This window comes from Salvelinus fontinalis, chromosome 22, assembly GCF_029448725.1.
Source record: "Salvelinus fontinalis isolate EN_2023a chromosome 22, ASM2944872v1, whole genome shotgun sequence".
NCBI lineage: Eukaryota > Metazoa > Chordata > Actinopteri > Salmoniformes > Salmonidae > Salvelinus > Salvelinus fontinalis.
Window position 1 is genome coordinate 9,752,424 of NC_074686.1, and position 24,869 is coordinate 9,777,292.

Consider the following 24,869-nt stretch of genomic DNA (forward strand, 5'->3'; position numbering starts at 1 on the left):
CAAGGTCAGCTCTGTAGGCACTCAGCCCCATCTCAGCCTATAACAAGTACAGCTCTGTAGTCGCTTAGCCCCATCTCAGCCTATAACAAGTACAGCTCTGTAGTCGCTTAGCCCCAGATCAGCCTATAACAAGGTCAGCTCTGTAGTCACTTAGCCCCAGATCAGCCTATAACAAGGTCAGCTCTGTAGGCACTTAGCCCCATCTCAGCCTATAACAAGGTCAGCTCTGTAGGCACTCAGCCCCATCTCAGCCTATAACAAGAACAGCTCTGTAGTCGCTTAGCCCCATCTCAGCCTATAACAAGTACAGCTCTGTAGTCGCTTAGCCCCATCTCAGCCTATAACAAGTACAGGTCTGTAGTCACTTAGCCCCAGCTCAGCCTATAACAAGTACAGCTCTGTAGGCACTTAGCCCCATCTCAGCCTATAACAAGTACAGCTCTGTAGTCGCTTAGCCCCATCTCAGCCTATAACAAGGTCAGCTCTGTAGTCGCTTAGCCCCAGCTCAGCCTATAATATGGTCAGCTCTGTAGTCGCTTAGCCCCAGCTCAGCCTATAACATGGTCAGCTCTGTAGTCGCTTAGCCCCAGCTCAGCCTATAACAAGTACAGCTCTGTAGTCGCTTAGCCCCATCTCAGCCTATAACATGTACAGCTCTGTAGGCACTTAGCCCCATCTCAGCCTATAACAAGTACAGCTCTGTAGTCGCTTAGCCCCATCTCAGCCTATAACAAGGTCAGCTCTGTAGTCGCTTAGCCCCAGCTCAGCCTATAATATGGTCAGCTCTGTAGTCGCTTAGCCCCAGCTCAGCCTATAACATGGTCAGCTCTGTAGTCGCTTAGCCCCAGCTCAGCCTATAACAAGTACAGCTCTGTAGTCGCTTAGCCCCATCTCAGCCTATAACATGTACAGCTCTGTAGTCGCTTAGCCCCATCTCAGCCTATAACAAGAACAGCTCTGTAGTCGCTTAGCCCCATCTCAGCCTATAACAAGGTCAGCTCTGTAGTCGCTTAGCCCCATCTCAGCCTATAACAAGTACAGCTCTGTAGTCGCTTAGCCCCATCTCAGCCTATAACAAGGTCAGCTCTGTAGGCACTCAGCCCCATCTCAGCCTATAACAAGGTCAGCTCTGTAGGCACTTAGCCCCATCTCAGCCTATAACAAGGTCAGCTCTGTAGTCGCTTAGCCCCATCTCAGCCTATAACAAGGTCAGCTCTGTAGGCACTTAGCCCCATCTCAGCCTATAACAAGGTCAGCTCTGTAGGCACTTAGCCCCATCTCAGCCTATAACAAGTACAGCTCTGTAGTCGCTTAGCCCCATCTCAGCCTATAACAAGGTCAGCTCTGTAGGCACTCAGCCCCATCTCAGCCTATAACAAGGTCAGCTCTGTAGTCGCTTAGCCCCATCTCAGCCTATAACAAGTACAGCTCTGTAGTCGCTTAGCCCCATCTCAGCCTATAACAAGTACAGCTCTGTAGTCGCTTAGCCCCAGCTCAGCCTATAACAAGTACAGCTCTGTAGTCGCTTAGCCCCAGCTCAGCCTATAACAAGGTCAGCTCTGTAGTCGCTTAGCCCCAGCTCAGCCTATAACAAGGTCAGCTCTGTAGTCGCTTAGCCCCATCTCAGCCTATAACAAGGTCAGCTCTGTAGGCACTCAGCCCCATCTCAGCCTATAACAAGGTCAGCTCTGTAGTCGCTTAGCCCCATCTCAGCCTATAACAAGGTCAGCTCTGTAGGCACTCAGCCCCATCTCAGCCTATAACAAGGTCAGCTCTGTAGTCGCTTAGCCCCATCACAGCCTATAACAAGTACAGCTCTGTAGTCGCTTAGCCCCATCTCAGCCTATAACAAGTACAGCTCTGTAGTCGCTTAGCCCCAGCTCAGCCTATAACAAGTACAGCTCTGTAGTCGCTTAGCCCCAGCTCAGCCTATAACAAGGTCAGCTCTGTAGTCGCTTAGCCCCAGCTCAGCCTATAACAAGGTCAGCTCTGTAGTCGCTTAGCCCCATCTCAGCCTATAACAAGGTCAGCTCTGTAGGCACTCAGCCCCATCTCAGCCTATAACAAGGTCAGCTCTGTAGGCACTTAGCCCCATCTCAGCCTATAACAAGGTCAGCTCTGTAGTCGCTTAGCCCCATCTCAGCCTATAACAAGGTCAGCTCTGTAGGCACTTAGCCCCATCTCAGCCTATAACAAGGTCAGCTCTGTAGGCACTTAGCCCCATCTCAGCCTATAACAAGTACAGCTCTGTAGTCGCTTAGCCCCATCTCAGCCTATAACAAGTACAGCTCTGTAGTCGCTTAGCCCCATCTCAGCCTATAACAAGTACAGCTCTGTAGTCGCTTAGCCCCATCTCAGCCTATAACAAGTACAGCTCTGTAGTCGCTTAGCCCCATCTCAGCCTATAACAAGTACAGCTCTGTAGTCGCTTAGCCCCAGCTCAGCCTATAACAAGTACAGCTCTGTAGTCGCTTAGCCCCATCTCAGCCTATAACAAGGTCAGCTCTGTAGGCACTCAGCCCCATCTCAGCCTATAACAAGGTCAGCTCTGTAGTCGCTTAGCCCCATCTCAGCCTATAACAAGTACAGCTCTGTAGTCGCTTAGCCCCAGATCAGCCTATAACAAGGTCAGCTCTGTAGTCGCTTAGCCCCATCTCAGCCTATAACAAGTACAGCTCTGTAGTCGCTTAGCCCCAGCTCAGCCTATAACAAGTACAGCTCTGTAGTCGCTTAGCCCCAGCTCAGCCTATAACAAGGTCAGCTCTGTAGTCGCTTAGCCCCAGCTCAGCCTATAACAAGGTCAGCTCTGTAGTCGCTTAGCCCCAGCTCAGCCTATAACAAGGTCAGCTCTGTAGTCGCTTAGCCCCAGCTCAGCCTATAACAAGGTCAGCTCTGTAGTCGCTTAGCCCCAGCTCAGCCTATAACAAGGTCAGCTCTGTAGTCGCTTAGCCCCAGCTCAGCCTATAACAAGGTCAGCTCTGTAGTCGCTTAGCCCCATCTCAGCCTATAACAAGGTCAGCTCTGTAGTCGCTTAGCCCCATCTCAGCCTATAACAAGGTCAGCTCTGTAGTCGCTTAGCCCCAGCTCAGCCTATAACAAGGTCAGCTCTGTAGTCGCTTAGCCCCATCTCAGCCTATAACAAGGTCAGCTCTGTAGTCGCTTAGCCCCAGCTCAGCCTATAACAAGGTCAGCTCTGTAGTCGCTTAGCCCCAGCTCAGCCTATAACAAGGTCAGCTCTGTAGTCGCTTAGCCCCAGCTCAGCCTATAACAAGTACAGCTCTGTAGTCGCTTAGCCCCATCTCAGCCTATAAAAAGTACAGCTCTGTAGTCGCTTAGCCCCATCTCAGCCTATAACAAGTACAGCTCTGTAGTCGCTTAGCCCCATCTCAGCCTATAACAAGTACAGCTCTGTAGTCGCTTAGCCCCATCTCAGCCTATAACAAGGTCAGCTCTGTAGTCGCTTAGCCCCATCTCAGCCTATAACAAGGTCAGCTCTGTAGTCGCTTAGCCCCATCTCAGCCTATAACAAGGTCAGCTCTGTAGTCGCTTAGCCCCATCTCAGCCTATAACAAGGTCAGCTCTGTAGTCGCTTAGCCCCATCTCAGCCTAAAACAAGTACAGCTCTGTAGTCGCTTAGCCCCATCTCAGCCTATAACAAGTACATTTCTGTAGTCGCTTAGCCCCATCTCAGCCTATAACAAGGTCAGCTCTGTAGTCGCTTAGCCCCATCTCAGCCTATAACAAGGTCAGCTCTGTAGTCGCTTAGCCCCATCTCAGCCTATAACAAGTACAGCTCTGTAGTCGCTTAGCCCCAGCTCAGCCTATAACAAGTACAGCTCTGTAGTCGCTTAGCCCCATCTCAGCCTATAACATGTACAGCTCTGTAGTCGCTTAGCCCCATCTCAGCCTATAACAAGTACAGCTCTGTAGTCGCTTAGCCCCATCTCAGCCTATAACAAGTACAGCTCTGTAGTCGCTTAGCCCCATCTCAGCCTATAACAAGTACAGCTCTGTAGTCGCTTAGCCCCATCTCAGCCTATAACAAGTACAGCTCTGTAGTCGCTTAGCCCCATCTCAGCCTATAACAAGGTCAGCTCTGTAGGCACTCAGCCCCATCTCAGCCTATAACAAGTACAGCTCTGTAGTCGCTTAGCCCCATCTCAGCCTATAACAAGTACAGCTCTGTAGTCGCTTAGCCCCAGCTCAGCCTATAACAAGTACAGCTCTGTAGTCGCTTAGCCCCAGCTCAGCCTATAACAAGTACAGCTCTGTAGTCGCTTAGCCCCAGCTTAGCCTATAACAAGGTCAGCTCTGTAGTCGCTTAGCCCCAGCTCAGCCTATAACAAGGTCAGCTCTGTAGTCGCTTAGCCCCATCTCAGCCTATAACAAGGTCAGCTCTGTAGTCGCTTAGCCCCATCTCAGCCTATAACAAGGTCAGCTCTGTAGTCGCTTAGCCCCATCTCAGCCTATAACAAGGTCAGCTCTGTAGTCGCTTAGCCCCATCTCAGCCTATAACAAGGTCAGCTCTGTAGTCACTTAGCCCCAGCTCAGCCTATAACAAGGTCAGCTCTGTAGTCGCTTAGCCCCATCTCAGCCTATAACAAGGTCAGCTCTGTAGTCGCTTAGCCCCAGCTCAGCCTATAACAAGGTCAGCTCTGTAGTCGCTTAGCCCCATCTCAGCCTATAACAAGGTCAGCTCTGTAGTCGCTTAGCCCCATCTCAGCCTATAACAAGGTCAGCTCTGTAGTCGCTTAGCCCCAGCTCAGCCTATAACAAGGTCAGCTCTGTAGTCGCTTAGCCCCAGCTCAGCCTATAACAAGGTCAGCTCTGTAGTCGCTTAGCCCCATCTCAGCCTATAACAAGGTCAGCTCTGTAGTCGCTTAGCCCCAGCTCAGCCTATAACAAGGTCAGCTCTGTAGTCGCGTAGCCCCATCTCAGCCTATAACAAGGTCAGCTCTGTAGTCGCTTAGCCCCATCTCAGCCTATAACAAGGTCAGCTCTGTAGTCGCTTAGCCCCATCTCAGCCTATAACAAGTACAGCTCTGTAGTCGCTTAGCCCCATCTCAGCCTATAACAAGTACAGCTCTGTAGTCGCTTAGCCCCATCTCAGCCTATAACAAGGTCAGCTCTGTAGTCGCTTAGCCCCATCTCAGCCTATAACAAGGTCAGCTCTGTAGTCGCTTAGCCCCATCTCAGCCTATAACAAGTACAGCTCTGTAGTCGCTTAGCCCCATCTCAGCCTATAACAAGTACAGCTCTGTAGTCGCTTAGCCCCATCTCAGCCTATAACAAGGTCAGCTCTGTAGTCGCTTAGCCCCATCTCAGCCTATAACAAGGTCAGCTCTGTAGTCGCTTAGCCCCATCTCAGCCTATAACAAGGTCAGCTCTGTAGTCGCTTAGCCCCATCTCAGCCTATAACAAGGTCAGCTCTGTAGTCGCTTAGCCCCATCTCAGCCTAAAACAAGTACAGCTCTGTAGTCGCTTAGCCCCATCTCAGCCTATAACAAGTACATTTCTGTAGTCGCTTAGCCCCATCTCAGCCTATAACAAGGTCAGCTCTGTAGTCGCTTAGCCCCATCTCAGCCTATAACAAGGTCAGCTCTGTAGTCGCTTAGCCCCATCTCAGCCTATAACAAGTACAGCTCTGTAGTCGCTTAGCCCCAGCTCAGCCTATAACAAGTACAGCTCTGTAGTCGCTTAGCCCCATCTCAGCCTATAACATGTACAGCTCTGTAGTCGCTTAGCCCCATCTCAGCCTATAACAAGTACAGCTCTGTAGTCGCTTAGCCCCATCTCAGCCTATAACAAGTACAGCTCTGTAGTCGCTTAGCCCCATCTCAGCCTATAACAAGTACAGCTCTGTAGTCGCTTAGCCCCATCTCAGCCTATAACAAGTACAGCTCTGTAGTCGCTTAGCCCCATCTCAGCCTATAACAAGGTCAGCTCTGTAGGCACTCAGCCCCATCTCAGCCTATAACAAGTACAGCTCTGTAGTCGCTTAGCCCCATCTCAGCCTATAACAAGTACAGCTCTGTAGTCGCTTAGCCCCAGCTCAGCCTATAACAAGTACAGCTCTGTAGTCGCTTAGCCCCAGCTCAGCCTATAACAAGTACAGCTCTGTAGTCGCTTAGCCCCAGCTTAGCCTATAACAAGGTCAGCTCTGTAGTCGCTTAGCCCCAGCTCAGCCTATAACAAGGTCAGCTCTGTAGTCGCTTAGCCCCATCTCAGCCTATAACAAGGTCAGCTCTGTAGTCGCTTAGCCCCATCTCAGCCTATAACAAGGTCAGCTCTGTAGTCGCTTAGCCCCATCTCAGCCTATAACAAGGTCAGCTCTGTAGTCGCTTAGCCCCATCTCAGCCTATAACAAGGTCAGCTCTGTAGTCACTTAGCCCCAGCTCAGCCTATAACAAGGTCAGCTCTGTAGTCGCTTAGCCCCATCTCAGCCTATAACAAGGTCAGCTCTGTAGTCGCTTAGCCCCAGCTCAGCCTATAACAAGGTCAGCTCTGTAGTCGCTTAGCCCCATCTCAGCCTATAACAAGGTCAGCTCTGTAGTCGCTTAGCCCCATCTCAGCCTATAACAAGGTCAGCTCTGTAGTCGCTTAGCCCCAGCTCAGCCTATAACAAGGTCAGCTCTGTAGTCGCTTAGCCCCAGCTCAGCCTATAACAAGGTCAGCTCTGTAGTCGCTTAGCCCCATCTCAGCCTATAACAAGGTCAGCTCTGTAGTCGCTTAGCCCCAGCTCAGCCTATAACAAGGTCAGCTCTGTAGTCGCGTAGCCCCATCTCAGCCTATAACAAGGTCAGCTCTGTAGTCGCTTAGCCCCATCTCAGCCTATAACAAGGTCAGCTCTGTAGTCGCTTAGCCCCATCTCAGCCTATAACAAGTACAGCTCTGTAGTCGCTTAGCCCCATCTCAGCCTATAACAAGTACAGCTCTGTAGTCGCTTAGCCCCATCTCAGCCTATAACAAGGTCAGCTCTGTAGTCGCTTAGCCCCATCTCAGCCTATAACAAGGTCAGCTCTGTAGTCGCTTAGCCCCATCTCAGCCTATAACAAGTACAGCTCTGTAGTCGCTTAGCCCCAGATCAGCCTATAACAAGGTCAGCTCTGTAGTCGCTTAGCCCCATCTCAGCCAATAACAAGGTCAGCTCTGTAGTCGCTTAGCCCCATCTCAGCCAATAACAAGGTCAGCTCTGTAGTCGCTTAGCCCCATCTCAGCCAATAACAAGGTCAGCTCTGTAGTCGCTTAGCCCCATCTCAGCCTATAACAAGTACAGCTCTGTAGTCACTTAGCCTCATCTCAGCCTATAACAAGGTCAGCTCTGTTGTCGCTTAGCCCCATCTCAGCCTATAACAAGGTCAGCTCTGTAGTCGCTTAGCCCCATCTCAGCCTATAACAAGGTCAGCTCTGTAGTCGCTTAGCCCCATCTCAGCCTATAACAAGGTCAGCTCTGTTGTCGCTTAGCCCCATCTCAGCCTATAACAAGGTCAGCTCTGTAGTCGCTTAGCCCCATCTCAGCCAATAACAAGTACAGCTCTGTAGTCGCTTAGCCCCATCTCAGCCAATAACAAGTACAGCTCTGTAGTCACTTAGCTCCATCTCAGCCAATAACAAGTACAGCTCTGTAGTCGCTTAGCCCCATCTCAGCCAATAACAAGTACAGCTCTGTAGTCGCTTAGCCCCATCTCAGCCTATAACAAGTACAGCTCTGTAGTCGCTTAGCCCCATCTCAGCCTATAACAAGGTCAGCTCTGTAGTCACTTAGCCCCATCTCAGCCTATAACAAGTACAGCTCTGTAGTCATCCAAGGCAGAATCCTGTAGCACGGAGCGTGTCGTTCCTGCGTGTCTCATGTAGATGGGGTGGGCAGTAACAGCAGGGCAGTCAATCTGTCCCGGGTTGTCACCACCTTCTCCTAAGGGACCGCCGGAGACCCACACCAATCGGGTCCCAGCGGTGTGAGGTCCATCTCCAACACTCGTCATCAGCGGGGGCGATGGCCTGTGGAGCATCGCTGCCAATCAGCAACTGTTTCACACAGTCCACAATTTGAGTCGTCTTCCATTATACATCTGTCAATATCTTAAATGTTCTGCTGATATCTTCAGTAAACATTTTCTCAGAGCAGTTGTTCTCCACTTCCTTTACAGTCCGTCTTCATCTCACGCAGCCCATTCAGCAGAATGTTTATTCAATGACATGACGCCACTCTTTGCCTTTTCACCAGTGTTAAGGTAATACAGAGCCCAACACTCTGTTCTAATGTTCAGAAATGAAGCGTCAACATGTTGGATAGCATTTCCCTATGAAACCCTGGCTCCACTTCCTATTCCACAACGCTACAGTTAACAAAACAGTGTTCAACGTGCATCGCGCAGCACAAGAGTGAAGCACAAGTACCAATGTCCTTTGGTGAGCAACGGCGCGGGAGATTTGCCTCCTGGATTCTTCTCGTTTCTCCGGGAAATGTTTGCCACGACCCTTGTTCGTTGTCATAGGCACAGCAGGAGTGATTCCAATAATCCGACATGCTACATGCAAAGATCCATTAGTCCAATTTCCAACGAGACTTAAGCTCTTACTATTGGCGATTCCCTATGAACAGCCTCTGACACAGGAGAGAGATGTCCATAACACGTCCACAAGAATCAGCTTTCCCAAACGTTACTCTTTTAGGGTGAAGTTCCCATTTATTGCGCATATCAAGTATAAGTAGCTCTAATACACATGTTCCTGTAGAAAAGGTGCAGAGAGATGCTTCTATCAGCTGTATCTGTGATACGGTATCAACTGTATGTCCTCTCCTCTCTCCTGTACTAACCCTTCCTGGTCACCTGTGCTAGCTATATACACACACACGTGACCAGTGACCCATGACCCCAACATATAGTCCCCTCTAGTGTACAAAACAGGTTAAAATAACCCTTGACAGACAACATACACACAACACATAAACAGGACAAAACGGCTCCTACAGCTGTAATAAAGGCTTTATATATATTTTCTATTTTATTCATTAGAACAGACTCTCTGGTACACTTATCAGTTAATTAGTGTTGTTTACACTGTTCCACATGGTCAGAAAACATGATATTGTAATGTAACAGCACCTGTTTGTCACCCATCATACTCACACAGGGCTTTCTCCTGTACACTCCTTTATCTGGATCTCCTGTACACTCCTTTATCTGGATCTCCTGTACACTCCTTTATCTGGATCTCCTGTACACTCCTTTATCTGGATCTCCTGTACACTCCTTTATCTGGATCTCCTGTACACTCCTTTATCTGGATCTCCTGTAGTTTCCACAACTCAGTCAAATGTCTTCCACACGTCTGACTTCCCGTTTCCCTCCTGAGCAACCAGGAAACATTCCCCCGTTTCCAGTTTCTTTTTTACGTCCTCCGCATCCTTTTAGTTGTGTTGCGGTGTTGGGCGTTTGTTCTAACCAGTGTGTTGATGTGACAGGCTATAGATCCGGCCCTGTTGGTCACGTGCATGCGATGCTGACACGTGTCACGTAAAGAGAGCGAGGGTTGAGGGAACGGGGAATGTTTTTCCTAAACAAATGAGGGATTTCGGAAACAACTTCTCAGTCCGAGAAACAAGTTAGAAACTACACGGCTGTCATTGTGTGGCAGCTTCAGCGCGGACAGCGGCGATAAACGCTTGCTGTGCTGTGGTGCCTGTTCGCTGTGCTGTGGTGCCTGTTCGCTGTGCTGTGGTGCCTGTTCGCTGTGCTGTGGTGCCTGTTCGCTGTGCTGTGGTGCCTGTTCGCTGTGCTGTGGTGCCTGTTCGCTGTGCTGTGGTGCCTGTTCGCTGTGTTGTGGTGCCTGTTCGCTGTGCTGTGGTGCCTGTTCGCTGTGTTGTGGTGCCTGTTCGCTGTGCTGTGGTGCCTGTTCGCTGTGTTGTGGTGCCTGTTCGCTGTGCTGTGGTGCCTGTTCGCTGTGCTGTGGTGCCTGTTCGCTGTGCTGTGGTGCCTGTTCGCTGTGCTGTGGTGCCTGTTCGCTGTGCTGTGGTGCCTGTTCGCTGTGTTGTGGTGCCTGTTCGCTGTGCTGTGGTGCCTGTTCGCTGTGTTGTGGTGCCTGTTCGCTGCAGCGGGGAGGAGAGAGAGACGACGTGCGCCAGTCACAGGCACACAGCGTCGCCCTCTTGAGTCATTTGTTTGTCTTCAGTATTTCATCAAACAGTCTATATGTAGAAAAATACACGTTTTGACAAAGAACAGACATCTCTCGGTCGACCAAGATTTTGTTTTGTCAGGGGGCAGCCCTACTCTACACACACACCCACACACTCAGGATCTGGGGATCACACACACACACACACACATTGTATTGCTCCAGTAGACTCACATTATTGAGAGATCATCTTCCTCATGTGAGTCTCTCCGTCTCTCTCCTGTTGTTCCTGACTGAACAGAGGATCCTCTCTCACTTCCTCTATTTATCTCTGACATCATCACTAGAGGACAGTCTTCATTTATCAACAGGGTTTTATTCGTTGACACACCTCACTGAAAACTACAGTCTTATACAACATCCATTAGTTAGAATAACACTACTGTACTGAACACAATGTGTATCTTCAACACAGTAGATAGAACCAAGCCAACATCAGCTGGTGTAGAATAGATCCACAGTCTCTGAGTTTCCTCATCAACTCTCTCTGTCTCTGTGGTGAAGGTGTGACGTCATCATCACACTGTAGTGGTCTGAGCTGATCTGTTTCCTTCCAGTCTGGTTGAACAACTAACACATGATGATAGAGATCCCACTGGCAGACTGAATCTGGAGGACAGATGGAGCTGTTGATTTACTGTCTGTGTGTGTTTTCCACACGGCCCAGCTGTGTGCGCCCCCCTACAGTGGTTCCTCATTTAAAAGTAGCATCGTACTGCCGCACAGCTTGCAGGGCGCTGGGCTACGGTACAGCTTGTTACAGTGCTTGACGTCAGAGTAATTTACTGTCAGCCATCGATGCCGTTGATGCTCGTTGAAACCACCAGCGGCATCTTTTAGGGCGTCTTCATAAAGCTTTGCTTACTTCCCCAAGTACCCTATCAGAGGTCCAATCAGACCAGACGGTTTGATTGCTGTACCCTATCAGAGGTCCAATCAGACCAGACGGTTTGATGGCTGTACCCTATCAGAGGTCCAATCAGACCAGACGGTTTGATTGCTGTACCCTATCAGAGGTCCAATCAGACCAGACGGTTTGATGGCTGTACCCTATCAGAGGTCCAATCAGACCAGACGGTTTGATGGCTGTACCCTATCAGAGGTCCAATCAGACCAGACGGTTTGATTGCTGTACCCTATCAGAGGTCCAATCAGACCAGACGGTTTGATGGCTGTACCCTATCAGAGGTCCAATCAGACCAGACGGTTTGATGGCTGTACCCTATCAGAGGTCCAATCAGACCAGACGGTTTGATGGCTGTACCCTATCAGAGGTCCAATCAGACCAGACGTTTTGATTGCTGTACCCTATCAGAGGTCCAATCAGACCAGACGGTTTGATTGCTGTACCCTATCAGAGGTCCAATCAGACCAGACGGTTTGATGGCTGTACCCTATCAGAGGTCCAATCAGACCAGACGGTTTGATTGCTGTACCCTATCAGAGGTCCAATCAGACCAGACGGTTTGATTGCTGTACCCTATCAGAGGTCCAATCAGACCAGACGGTTTGATTGCTGTACCCTATCAGAGGTCCAATCAGACCAGACGGTTTGATTGCTGTACCCTATCAGAGGTCCAATCAGACCAGACGGTTTGATTGCTGTACCCTATCAGAGGTCCAATCAGACCAGACGGTTTGATTGCTGTACCCTATCAGAGGTCCAATCAGACCAGACGGTTTGATTGCTGTACCCTATCAGAGGTCCAATCAGACCAGACGGTTTGATTGCTGTACCCTATCAGAGGTCCAATCAGACCAGACGGTTTGATTGCTGTACCCTATCAGAGGTCCAATCAGACCAGACGGTTTGATTGCTGTACCCTATCAGAGGTCCATGCAGGCCAGACGTTTTGATTGCTGTACCCTATCAGAGGTCCATTCAGCCCAGACGGTTTGATTGCTGTACCCTATCAGAGGTCCACGCAGCCCAGACGGTTTGATTGCTGTACCCTATCAGAGGTCCACGCAGCCCAGACGGTTTGATTGCTGTACCCTATCAGAGGTCCACGCAGCCCAGACGGTTTGATTGCTGTACCCTATCAGAGGTCCATGCAGGCCAGACGTTTTGATTGCTGTACCCTATCAGAGGTCCATGCAGGCCAGACGGTTTGATTGCTGTACCCTATCAGAGGTCCATGCAGGCCAGACGTTTTGATTGCTGTACCCTATCAGAGGTCCATGCAGACCAGACATTTTGATTGCTGTACCCTATCAGAGGTCCATGCAGACCAGACATTTTGATTGCTATTCCCTGTCTGAAAGCGCATAACAACGTAATGAATTTCCTTGACATGAAGCAACCCATAGCCTCAGCTACTACAGCACAGAGAAATACTTCTTAAAACACGCTATTCTGTTCTTTTGAAATAAACAGTCTTAGTATCATGTTTAGTCTGTTATGATCTTTATCTTAATGTAGGCCTACTGCTAGAGTGTAAAATACACATATTTGGGTAAATTCAGGGACAGTTGGGTTCAAGGTTATGATTGTAATGACATGGAGCTGTAGGACTGTTTACTGCAGCTGTCACTTACATACCGGCCTGAAGGACAACTTCAATATACTGGATATCAATCAATCATTCATGGATTTGTGCGTGTCATTACCCCAGGTAGCACACATACTGGTCCCGCGTGGGATTCAAACCCACAACCCTGGTGTTGCAAGCACCATGCTCTACCAACTGAGCCACACAGGACTGGACCAGACTGTTAGTGATTTTGTTTGTGGGTAAAATGAAGAGAGAAGAGTCATGTTAATGTCTAGTTTATGAGGATGTTGCTACACCATCAAGTTGTTTAACAACTCCAGCACAGATGACAAGAGAAAAGAGCCTTGAATAATAAAACGATAAATAGGAATGAATTCAACTGTTATTAATCTTGGCTTTACTAAAGACTTTAAAACCTTTTTTGTTAGAATAGACTATATGGGATTGATTCTAATTTGTTAGTAAATTATTCTTGTGGTTGTTGCGTTTCCACTGTTAGAAATGCTCAGAGAAAAGATGAATCATGCGTACTGTAATAAGCAGGCAGAGCTGGCTCCTCCTACCCTCCTTGATCTCCGTCTTCACGTCATTATCATTAGTAGATAAACATCCATTAAACGTCCATTAATACATCTCAAGTCCCTAAAAATAGAAATCAACTTGGCAAGAGTCTGTTGTCCTGCTAATGGCCCATCGTGGGTGGATGGATTGCTGCCTCTGCCTGTCGGAGGTGGAGTTCCAGAGCTCTGTGCCTGACATTGTGACTCCCATCTCGTTCCTCGCCCTCTTCAGCGCGTCATTCTCCGCCTGACTCTCCGTCAATGCCGCCTGACTCTGGACCAATGCATCAGCTGTCACCCGTATCTCTGCACTCATAGAATGTTTCTCTCTCTGCTGATCTGCCTTCAATGACTCCATCTCCGTCTTCAAAGTTTGAATCTGATCCGTGTGCACCTTCATCAGACGAGCGGAATGGTACGGCCCTGAGCCCCCATCCACTCCTTTACACACAAATGCTGGGTACAGAAACACATTTTAACAATCTAGCAAACCCTCTTTCTTGGCAACCATGTGTTTTTGGGTGCGCCCCGTTGTCCAGCCCTTTGTCCACTGATCTCCACGAATGGTTGTCTGCATGGTTGTATGCGCTGCAAACACACGTTCACGTTTTTAGTGCACAATTATCGATTATATTACACAGTATGCCTACACATTGATAGGCTATTATTTTGTATCGAAAATGCACTGAAACCAAAATACCTTTAGTTTCAGTGATCCTCTCAGCTCCGGCTCATTTTCAAGTCCTCTGGTGGTTACAGTCCTAACCCTGGAGCGGGTAGCACCACAGAAAGAAGCTGGTGGTTACAGTCCTAACCCTGGAACGGGTAGCACCACAGAAAGAAGCTGGTGGTTACAGTCCTAACCCTGGAACGGGTAGCACCATAGAAAGAAGCTGGTGGTTACAGTCCTAACCCTGGAACGGGTAGCACCACAGAAAGAAGCTGGTGGTTACAGTCCTAACCCTGGAGCGGGTAGCACCATAGAAAGAAGCTGGTGGTTACAGTCCTAACCCTGGAGCGGGTAGCACCACAGAAAGAAGCTGGTGGTTACAGTCCTAACCCTGGAACGGGTAGCACCACAGAAAGAAGCTGGTGGTTACAGTCCTAACCCTGGAGCGGGTAGCACCACAGAAAGAAGCTGGTGGTTACAGTCCTAACCCTGGAGCGGGTAGCACCACAGAAAGAAGCTGGTGGTTACAGTCCTAACCCTGGAGCGGGTAGCACCACAGAAAGAAGCTGGTGGTTACAGTCCTAACCCTGGAGCGGGTAGCACCACAGAAAGAAGCTGGCTCGCTGAAAACTATGTCCATTCGGGCTGTTCTCTTTGGCCGCAATGAAACAATTCTGAGATAAACAGATGATTTTTGAATGGTAACTGTGTTCAGGGTGGAGTTTGGGGCGGGGTGAGGAGTACAGGAAAGGTGTGACTCTAGGTTACAATAGGCCATCAGTCTACAGCAGACCTCCCACTGTCCTCGCTGGGATGATGCTGTAACACATAATGTAGCATCACGACCAGGATCTCTATTCAGTTAAGTCAGCCGATTTGGGTTTTCAGGAGGAATGGAAATGTTTCCAAAATACTATTAGACTTGGGGGGGGATTACGGTCACGGACAGTGCTATTCTCAAACACTATCGTCAGACTCCTGTGTTACATAGTCCAGTTACAGCTTCTTCTGACAAAGTAGAAACAAAAAATGTGTATTTTTTTGAGTATGCGCGCGGAACAGAGGAAGAGTAATTCTTACGCGGTTGTTTTTAAATTCAATCACTCTCTTCTTCTTCGTCCTCATCATTCAGTTCATTCAAATTCAATTGTAATACATTTTGTCTCCCGTTCAACAACTCCAAATCACTTTGCATGTGCTCCGAAGGGATAACTTTGACATAACAGGATATAGGTTCATGAAATAATCATCCCTCTACACACTCACCTGTCACCCTCAGGACCTGGGGGTCACACACGTATAGCTCCAGTAGGCTGACATTAGAGCCTATTGCCCTGAGAGAAAATGAAAGAAAGTGACCCGGCTCTACGTATTTTACTAGTTTGTGACTCACCGACTCCGCCCCCCGGTTCGAGGGGAATAGGGGACAGCCGAGGGTGACGGGGGAGTGTGTAGAGAGTTTCCCTGAGAGGCCTGATCAGCTCCAGCAGCAGATCCCACAGGGAGTCACTGGGAGCAGTCCAGGAGTTATTAACACACGGGAACTTCATTCACACACGGGAGAACATGAACATGGGGGTGAAAAGTGGGAACGGTAGTGGTTCTGTAATGGACAGAAACAGAGGGAATGAATACAAACATTCCCAATGACTACAGCAGGGCACAAAGGCACAGATACAGAATGTTACAGAATATAGCAGTAATGACTGTATAGATTGCGTATGCCACCTGTAGAGTATTACACCACAAAGAGGGGCAACATGCAATGGACAACAGTAGTAACTAACTATGAAGAACAATATACACACGTCACACAACTCACTATGGGCAGCACTCCAACCCATCCAGAGATATGAGGGAGTCCAGTTGTTGACGGGCAGAGACAGAGATGTTGCTCTCTGACACTGCTTGAGGGAGACTGACAGTATTGTAGAGACAGACTGCTTGAGGGACACTGACAGTATTGTAGAGACAGAGATGTTGCTCTCTGACACTGCTTGAGGGAGACTGACAGTATTGTAGAGACAGAGATGCTGCTCTCTGACACTGCTTGAGGGAGACTGACAGTATTGTAGACAGAGATGCTGCTCTCTGACACTGCTTGAGGGAGACTGACAGTATTGTAGAGACAGACTGCTTGAGGGAGACTGACAGTATTGTTAGAGACAGAGATGTTGCTCTCTGACTGCTTGAGGGAGACTGACAGTATTGTAGAGAAGGAGATGATGCTCTCTGTAACTGCCTGAGGGAGACTGACAGTATTGTAGAGACAGACTGCTTGAGGGAGACTGACAGTATTGTTAGAGACAGAGATGTTGCTCTCTGACTGCTTGAGGGAGACTGACAGTATTGTAGAGACAGAAATGTTGCTCTCTGACTGCTTGAGGGAGACTGACAGTATTGTAGAGACAGACTGCTTGAGGGAGACTGACAGTATTGTAGAGACAGACTGCTTGAGGGAGACTGACAGTATTGTAGAGACAGAGATGTTGCTCTCTGACACTGCTTGAGGGAGACTGACAGTATTGTTAGAGACAGAGATGTTGCTCTCTGACACTGCTTGAGGGAGACTGACAGTATTGTGTGACCTGCAGAGTCAAGAGGACGGGGAGATGTCCAGCCCCCTAGTAACCTCCCTAGCAACCTATCAGGGCACAGGTCATTCAGGTCAGAGAGAGTTTGAGAGGCAGGTTTATGGTACCCTCTAGATCAGTGTTTCTCAGCTGGTTTTGCCCGGGGACCCAAAATTGACCATGACAATTGAGTCGTGACCCAATATTATGGACTGTCGATGATTACCTTTTGTAATGTTGTATTGCAGCTGCCTTCCTGGGCAGGTTTCACTTGCAAAATAGACTGTCTCAATTCTGGTGGTAAAGAAAGTCATTACACAGCCATATTAACTGAGAAAACATTTACTATCAGTTCAGGAGAATGAGCCATTTAATTAGGAGACCAGTTCAGGAGTGAAGTGTAATACATGATCAGAGTCAGAACATCAAAACCAGTCCAATAATGTTAATGAACAGTAACACATACCAGTGTTTATAATAGAGAAAACAACAGTCGTTAGGAATTCTTAATCATCAGTTACCATGGGAATAGTTTCACCACCTTGAAATGTTGTTTTTAAAGGTGTACGTTTTTAACCAGTTCAATAAAATGTCATATGAATGTCAGAGCTAATTAACCATAATAATTAACATAGTGAACAATAACTAATGAACCTGTTTATTTAATGTGTGTGTGTGTGTGTGTGTGTGTGTGTGTGTGTGTGTGTGTGTGTGTGTGTGTGTGTGTGTGTGTGTGTGTGTGTGTGTGTGTGTGTGTGTGTGTGTGTGTGTGTGTGTGTGTGACCTATCGGTGGGAAAGCTGGGGGGGTTCTGTACTTTGATAAGTTCACTGAAGTGGAGATGGTTGACAGGGCAACTTGGAGGTCATGCTGGCTGCCCAGTTTGTTTCTGCTTTTAGTTTCCAGCACGGCCATAGCAGAGGAGCCACGTTCACACAGACAGATAGTGCTGAACGGTAGCAGGATTCATGACAGGCGAGAGCAGGATACTCTCCCATTACGCCGCAGCAGAACTGTGGTGGTGGCATTTCTCCGGAAGCGCATGCTCAGTCCACCATCAAATAACAGCTCCACCAGCAGATCCTTCTCGTTGCTCGGCAACGGGACGCTTCCCATCTCCACTCGAAAGGGGTCACTTGTCCAGTCATCTAGTCCCGTTCTCCTCCGGGAAGTAGTCACAACTTTCCCTGCAGCTTGACCAGATGGTGTTTAATTAAGGGTTTTTCTTCAGTGTGTCGCGGTGCGCTATGTTGATCAGATTCTGAATCTCTACACCAGCGTTGGGAAACATTGTCAATCCTCCCACTAGAAACATGACTTCCCCAAACCGTAAGCTTCATCTTGGAAGGCATCCACTCTGTCCCTCTGTTCAAATCGATTGCGCCCCCTCCCTTGCATTGACACATTGAGAGAATTCAGACGGTCAGAAATATCCGCCAGGTAGGCATCCTGCGCGAGCCGTTCCTCACAATGGAAATGTCCGAAGCTCATAAAAGCGACTCAACACTTGACCCCTGGAGAGCCAGCGGACCTCTGCATGATAAAGCACCTACTGGTGCTCGCTCCCCATATCCCTGCAGACGGCCTGGAAACACCTGCTGGTGCTCGCTCCCCATATCCCTGCAGACGGCCTGGAAACACCTGCTGGTGCTCGCTCCCCATATCCCTGCAGACGGCCTGGAAACACCTGCTTAACGTGGAGCTCTTTTTGATATAGTTGACACGCTTGATCACATCGTGGAGGGTAGCGTGGAGCTCAGGCACCATGTCCTTCGCCGCCAAAGCCTCCCTGTGTAGGAAGCAGTGGTTCCCTGTCGCACTCGGTGAATCTCCAGGATCTGATTTACTACTCCGGTGTGTTGCCCCGTCACGGCAGCTGCCCCATCAGTGGTCACACCGACGCACCCATCCCAGCCAGTCCCACGGAGCCCAGGTACATATCCACTGTGTTAAAGACAGCCTCTGCAGAGATGGTGGAGAAATCAGCACTAAAAAGGAAGTGCTCCTCGAGGCTGTTATCCCAGACGTGTCTGACACAGACCATTAGAATGGCATGGTGAGCCACATCTGTGGATTCATCAGGCTGCAGTGCGTAATGGCCATTTGTACTGATGCTCTCTGATGTCTGGCGCGTTATGTCCTCAGACACGTCCTGGATTCTCCTCCTCGCGGTGTCATTGGATAGGGGTGTGGTTTGAAGTGTGTTGGCGGCTGACTCTCCCACGGGTTCAGTGCACATATCAACCGCAGCAGGGAGAATGAGATCCTCTGCGCTGGTGTGGGCTTTTTTGCACTTAGCAATACGCTGGGCCACAAGGTATAATGCGCAAAGTGCCTTTTCTTGTACCGTTCATACGTTGTTCAATGAATCTTGTGAGGCCTCCAGATACTGACATTTCCTTTTTTTTAAAGTCAGCTTATCTTTGTGGCTTGTATCCTGGTGTCCAGATGCCTTTTCATTTTGGAGGGTTTCATGCTCTCATTAGCTAACAGCTGGTTGCGTAGGACCCACTGCGGTCTACACTCACCCTGACTGTCTTCTATGTATGTAAAACCATATTTGATGAAGTCGTGGCGGTGTTTTCTCTTCTGACGGGGACCGGTGTTGTCTGCCTTGTTGTTGACGTTGGACGCAGCAGTAGATGAAGAGGGAGCTGCATGTTTTTAAAATGTTACACTGACAGCTAGGCTACATGAGTTGAATGACAGCTGACTATCCACATGTGCAAGGCCTGCAGAACACATCTGTATAGTTATCTGTCAATCAGGAGATCTGTATTATCTGATTGGACGGGTCACATTTAAAGCTAAACAATGTTGCAGAATGACATTTTTATTGGATCAGTGTGTCAAATCAAATGTTTATTGGTCACATACACATATTTAGCGGATGTTATTGGGCGTGTAGAGAAATGCTTGTGTGTGTGTGTCGAGAAATCTGAAATTTCATTGGATCAGTGTGTGTGGGGCGAGAACGTTACTGTATTGGTCAGTGAGTGAGTGCGGCGCGAAAACCCTCCGTGTCTGAACGTAGCTAATCGTTTCACCACTGTGGACGCACTGCATCTGTTAAGTCAGCAACAATAAGTGGTGCAGCGGTATCCTGTCAAAATAAAAGTTTTGGTGTGGCGGTTACCTTTCAAAATATATATATATTTAGTTATTTTTGTATTATATTCTTGCATAATAAGTCTCGCGGCCCCTTAAAATCTTCCCATGGGGGTCACGACCCCCCAGTTGAGAATCACTGCTCTAGACTGTCAGGCTCCGGTCCTGGGGGATGGGGAGTGGAGTGTGCAGCTCAAGGTTGTGAGGTGCTGATAACAGTCACCAGCAGGGAATTAGTAACAGTTAATCTTCCTCATGTTAGTCTCTCTGTCTCTCTCCTGTTGTTCCTGACTGAACAGAGGATCCTCTCTCACTTCCTCTATTTATCTCTGACATCATCACTAGAGGACAGTCTTCATTTATCAACAGGGTTTTATTCGTTGACCCACCTCACTGAAAACTACAGTTTTACACAACATCCATTAGTTAAAATAACACTTCTGTACTGAACACAATGTGTATCTTCAACACAGCAGATAGAACCAAGCCAACATCAGCTGGTGTAGAATAGATCCACAGTCTCTGAGTTTCCTCATCAACTCTCTCTGTCTCTGTGGTGAAGGTGTGACATCATCATCACACTGTAGAGGTCTGAGCTGATCTGTTTTATTCCAGTCTGGTTGAACAACTAACACATGATGATAGAGATCCTACTGGCAGACTGAATCTGGAGGACAGATGGAGCCATTGATTTAGTGTGTGTGTGTGTGTGTGTGTGTGTGTGTGTGTGTGTGTGTGTGTGTGTGTGTGTGTGTGTGTGTGTGTGTGTGTGTGTGTGTGTGTGTGTGTTATCCACACGGCCCAGCTATGTGCTCCCACTCTGTCCCCCACAGTAGAGCTGTAGTCTCCTCAGCCTCCCTGAGTGTCTCTGATCTGATGGGACTGTAGAGCTGTAGTCTCCTCAGCCTCCCTGAGTGTCTCTCTGATCTGATGGGACTATAGAGCTGTAGTCTCCTCAGCCTCCCTGAGTGTCTCTCTGATCTGATGGGACAGTAGAGCTGTAGTCTCCTCAGCCTTCCTGAGTGTCTCTCTGATCTGATGGGACAGTAGAGAGAAGCAGAGGACCAGAACATGATGAGGATGATGGTGATAGTGATGATGGTGATAGTGATGATGGTGATAATGATGATGATAGTTGTTATGATGGTGATAGTGATGATGGTGATGTGTGTTTGGTCTTCTCTGCTCTAATGGACCAAAGCTCCCAGTGACTCCCTGTGGACTCTGCTGCTGGAGCTGATCAGGCCTCCATGGGGAACTCTACTAGGGCTGACCCCATTTAGTTGACTTGTTGATTGTGTGGTTGATAAGCTGTTGGTCGACCGAGATTTCTTTAGTTGAGCAGTTGCAAATTGTTTGTACTGTGCCATCATCCCCCAATGGATTAGTCTGAGACGAGCGCCAATCAGACAGGTGGTGTACCTATCTGATTGGCGCTCGTCTCAGTAGACTAATCCATTGGGGGATGATGGCACAGTCCATCAAAGACATGCTACTGAAATTGTACCTGTTTCTACACATACACGTATACTGCCAGTAGGCTCACGTTATTGAGAGATAATCTTACTCATGTTAGTCTCTCCATCTCTCTTTCTCTCAGGTGTGCACATTAACCAGAGGATGTATGGTTGTGAGTGGAATGATGAGACTGGCGCCACAGGGGGTTATTTTCAGGATGGATATGATGGAGAGGATTTCATAGCATTTGACCTGAAGACAAAGACATGGATCGCTCCAAAGCCACAGGCAGTCATCACCAAACACAAGTGGGACAGTGACACAGCTTACAATGAGCAGCAGAAAAACTACCTGACCCAGGAGTGCATTGAGTGGCTGAAGAAGTATCTGGACTATGGGAAGAGCACTCTGATGAGGACAGGTACAGAGACTTGATATGACGAAGTAGATCCGTTAAAACAACAGCGATGATGTAATATTTCACTTATAATTTCACAATGCGTTGTATTGAAGTCGCATGACTTTAAAAAAAAATCTCTTCTACCATGCTCTGTCATTTTCTCTCCCAACTCTTTCTCTGTGTGTCTGTCTATTCCTATAATATGCACTCTCTCTTTCTCTCCCACCTCCTTCTATTTACTTCTCTACCTCTTCCCACCCCACCCTCTCTCTCCAGTCGGTCCCTCAGTGTCTCTGCTCCAGAAGACCCCCTCTTCTCCAGTGACCTGCCACGCTACAGGTTTCTACCCCAGTGGAGTCATGGTGTTCTGGCAGAAAGAAAGACAAGATCACCATGAAGATGTGGAGCATGGAGAGACTCTCCAGAACGATGACGGAACCTTCCAGAAAAGCACCCACCTGACAGTGACGTCTGAGGAGTGGAAGAAGACACAGTATCAGTGTGTGGTTCAAGTCACTGGTATTAAGGAGGACATCATCACGGTTCTGACTGAGTCTGAGATCAAGACCAACTGGAGTAAGAAGCAGAGATTCAAATATACACTATAACCAACCCTCCTACTGAATGTGCCCAATATTCTTCATTTCTAAGTTCACTCATCTGCTTAGTGGCGCTACCTTTCTGACTGCATGTTCTCCTTGACCTTCTGACCTTTTATTGACATTGACAAGGATGCTGCTTATAGTAAATTTTCGACAAAAATGGTCCATCTAGCACTATTGTCTAAATGCTCTGTTCTGATGATTACAGATGCCCCAGCCTCCAACTTCGTCCTCATTGCAGTGGTGGTAGCTCTCCTGGTCATCGTTGCTGTTGCTGTTGCTGTTGGGGTCGTCATTTGGAAGAAGAAGAGCAAGAAAGGTGAATGAGGAGAGAAAGACCCCTTTTATTTTCCTATGTAGTCTGCACTGTCACCTCAGGTATTATCAGCAGGGTTTTAGTTAGTAGTTTAGAAGTAGTAGTCAAGTCATAGTACTGGTTTACAATCAAGTGTTGTAGTTAGTGATGGTAGAAGTATGTTTGATTGATGATTCACATAGTCATGATGTCGCTTACTGTATATGTGATGTCTGCAGTAGGATATGAAATAGAAAGACAGGATTCAGAATACTCTCAAACTAATGTTCTCTTGTAATATTCCACCAAACCAAGCTATCAGAGTCAATAATAACATCACTTACATCTCTGTGTTTCAGGCTTTGTTCCGGCCAGCAGTAAGTGCCTGCCTTCATGTTGTTCTCTATTCTGAAAAGATCACTGATTTGTGTTTGGTTGTATGATATCTATTTTAGTGTGTGGTTGTGTCTCTTTTCCTTGTAGATTCTGATGCTGGTTCAAACTTAGATGTCAATTGATGTAGCTACCTAGTTAAAATGGAAAGCTGCATTTATTGTGAAACATGCATTAGGAACTTGTAAATTAACCTGGATTTATGGATTATCTATCAGTCTTTTTTTCTAACATTGGGGTTTATTTCTGTTTTAGCTTCTGACACTGACTCTGAGAACTCTGGGAAAGGTGCCCAGAAGATTTGAGAGACCTCTGCTCTTCTGTAACATCAGAGTAAGTCACTTAAGGTGTCCTCATATTAATGAGCAGGCTGATACAACCATTACCACACTGGTACACAATCTGACTGTCTGTACTGTGTGTATGTGTGTGTAACCTCTCTCTTATGTGTTTTAGGAAGGAGCTGAAGAGGAACTTCTCAAGAACATAACACATGTATACTTGCACACACAACACACACAACACACACACACACACACACAACACACACACACACACACAACACAGGAGGTTGGTGCCACCTTAATTGGGTAGAATGGGCTTGTGGTAATTGCTTGAGTGGAATGGTACCAAATACATCAACACATGGTTTGATCTACTCCGTTCCAGTCATTATTATGAGCTGTCCTCCCCTCAGAAGCCTCCTGTGACACACACACACACTGTACACACAGATCCATACATCAACAAAAAAATCAGCTGTCAAAAATATTATTTGGTGATTTTCATTTGAACAGTTTTACTTTCATTTAATCTATGGTTTGGCTTTGTTGTAATGTGTTGTAATGTGTTTTTAATTGTTAAATGTTATATTGCCACTTTGTGAGGTATATCTCATTCTTACAGGTATACTAGAATCAATGGAACACCATGAAAGTGTCTTTCTGGAAAGGATTAGATTGTTGTGAGATGTTAAATTAAGATTTTAACTTAGATTATTCTACAAATAAAAAAATTAATTAGCTTGATTTTCTCTTAACTGAAGCCATAAAAACAACCACATTTAAAAGATATTGCTGTAAACCAGAAAAACGTCATTATTTTGTGTAGTGTAGCTGCACATGTGTGTAGGTTTTAGTGGGATAACATACAGTAAGTGTGTGTGACATGTTCGAACTTTGCTCACACTGTCTCGTTTAATTGTATGGCCATAAACCAGACAAGGCCTATCATCCACATGTTCCATTTGTAAATGTTTCTCTTTTAACAGAAGTGGCTTTATTGCTCTAGTTTTTATGATACGTTTGATTTCTGATATGTTTCGGGGGTAGTTGGTTGTGTAAAAATAAGTTGGTGATGGGGCAAGTTGAACAATTATTTTATTGCAACTGTTTGTGCTTTGTACATTATGGATGCTCTCTCTACACAGCAATGATCTACCAAATATAATACAAGTCCAGAAAACAGCATAGCAAATGTGATCCATTTAAGAGATACATAATGAAACAGCGAAACAACAAATTAGAGACCAAATTCATGCGTTCTGTCATAATGTTCTTACACTTTCAATAAAGTCTACAAAATTTTAATCAAAGTGTCATACTGGGCCTTTTAATAATGTTTGCAGTAAGATATGTTTTAAACCGCAAAGGATTTGAAGTGAAACGATATCATTTTGTATATAGGCTAAAGAAGAAGTCGTATATATTTTGATGATCTGTATGAAATATGATGGGGTGGCAGGTAGGCTAGTGAGTGTTGGGCCACTAGCTGACTAGGTCAAAATCTGTCTGTTCCCTTGAGCATGACACTTAACCCTTATTGCTCCTGTAAATTGCTTTGGGTAACAGCGTCTGATGACTAAAATGTCAAAAATAAATGTTTGAATAAAATACTTCTTAAAAAAGGGGGATAATCTACACTGTTTATTTTGTCCTGAACATTTTCATATGATACAGATTAGGATAAATCACTGCTAGTTTTCATTTTCCATTATCTTCTAATCAGGGACTGAGTCAGACCTGGAAAACCAGGTGAGTGACCTCTGGCCAATGAATCAATGATATGTATTGATCAATAAACAGCCAGACAGAAAAGCTGAAGCAGTAAATCTGCCTTCTAGGGCTGAAATGAA

At 47.2% G+C, this 24,869-nt stretch overlaps 1 protein-coding gene across 1 annotated transcript in view; it reads left to right on the forward strand.

Annotated features, from left to right (window-relative positions):
• Window positions 1–24,644, forward strand: part of LOC129819741 (H-2 class I histocompatibility antigen, Q9 alpha chain-like) — a 35,170-nt gene extending 10,526 nt beyond the window's left edge. Inside the window, exons 3-8 of the mRNA XM_055876284.1 lie at window positions 21,188–21,466; window positions 21,722–22,021; window positions 22,256–22,366; window positions 22,702–22,719; window positions 22,991–23,068; window positions 23,192–24,644. Of these exons, the coding sequence (XP_055732259.1) occupies window positions 21,188–21,466; window positions 21,722–22,021; window positions 22,256–22,366; window positions 22,702–22,719; window positions 22,991–23,040 (758 nt within the window). The 3' untranslated portion in view covers window positions 23,041–23,068; window positions 23,192–24,644. The remainder of the gene's footprint in view (window positions 1–21,187; window positions 21,467–21,721; window positions 22,022–22,255; window positions 22,367–22,701; window positions 22,720–22,990; window positions 23,069–23,191) is intronic.
• Window positions 24,645–24,869: the final 225 nt, after the last annotated feature.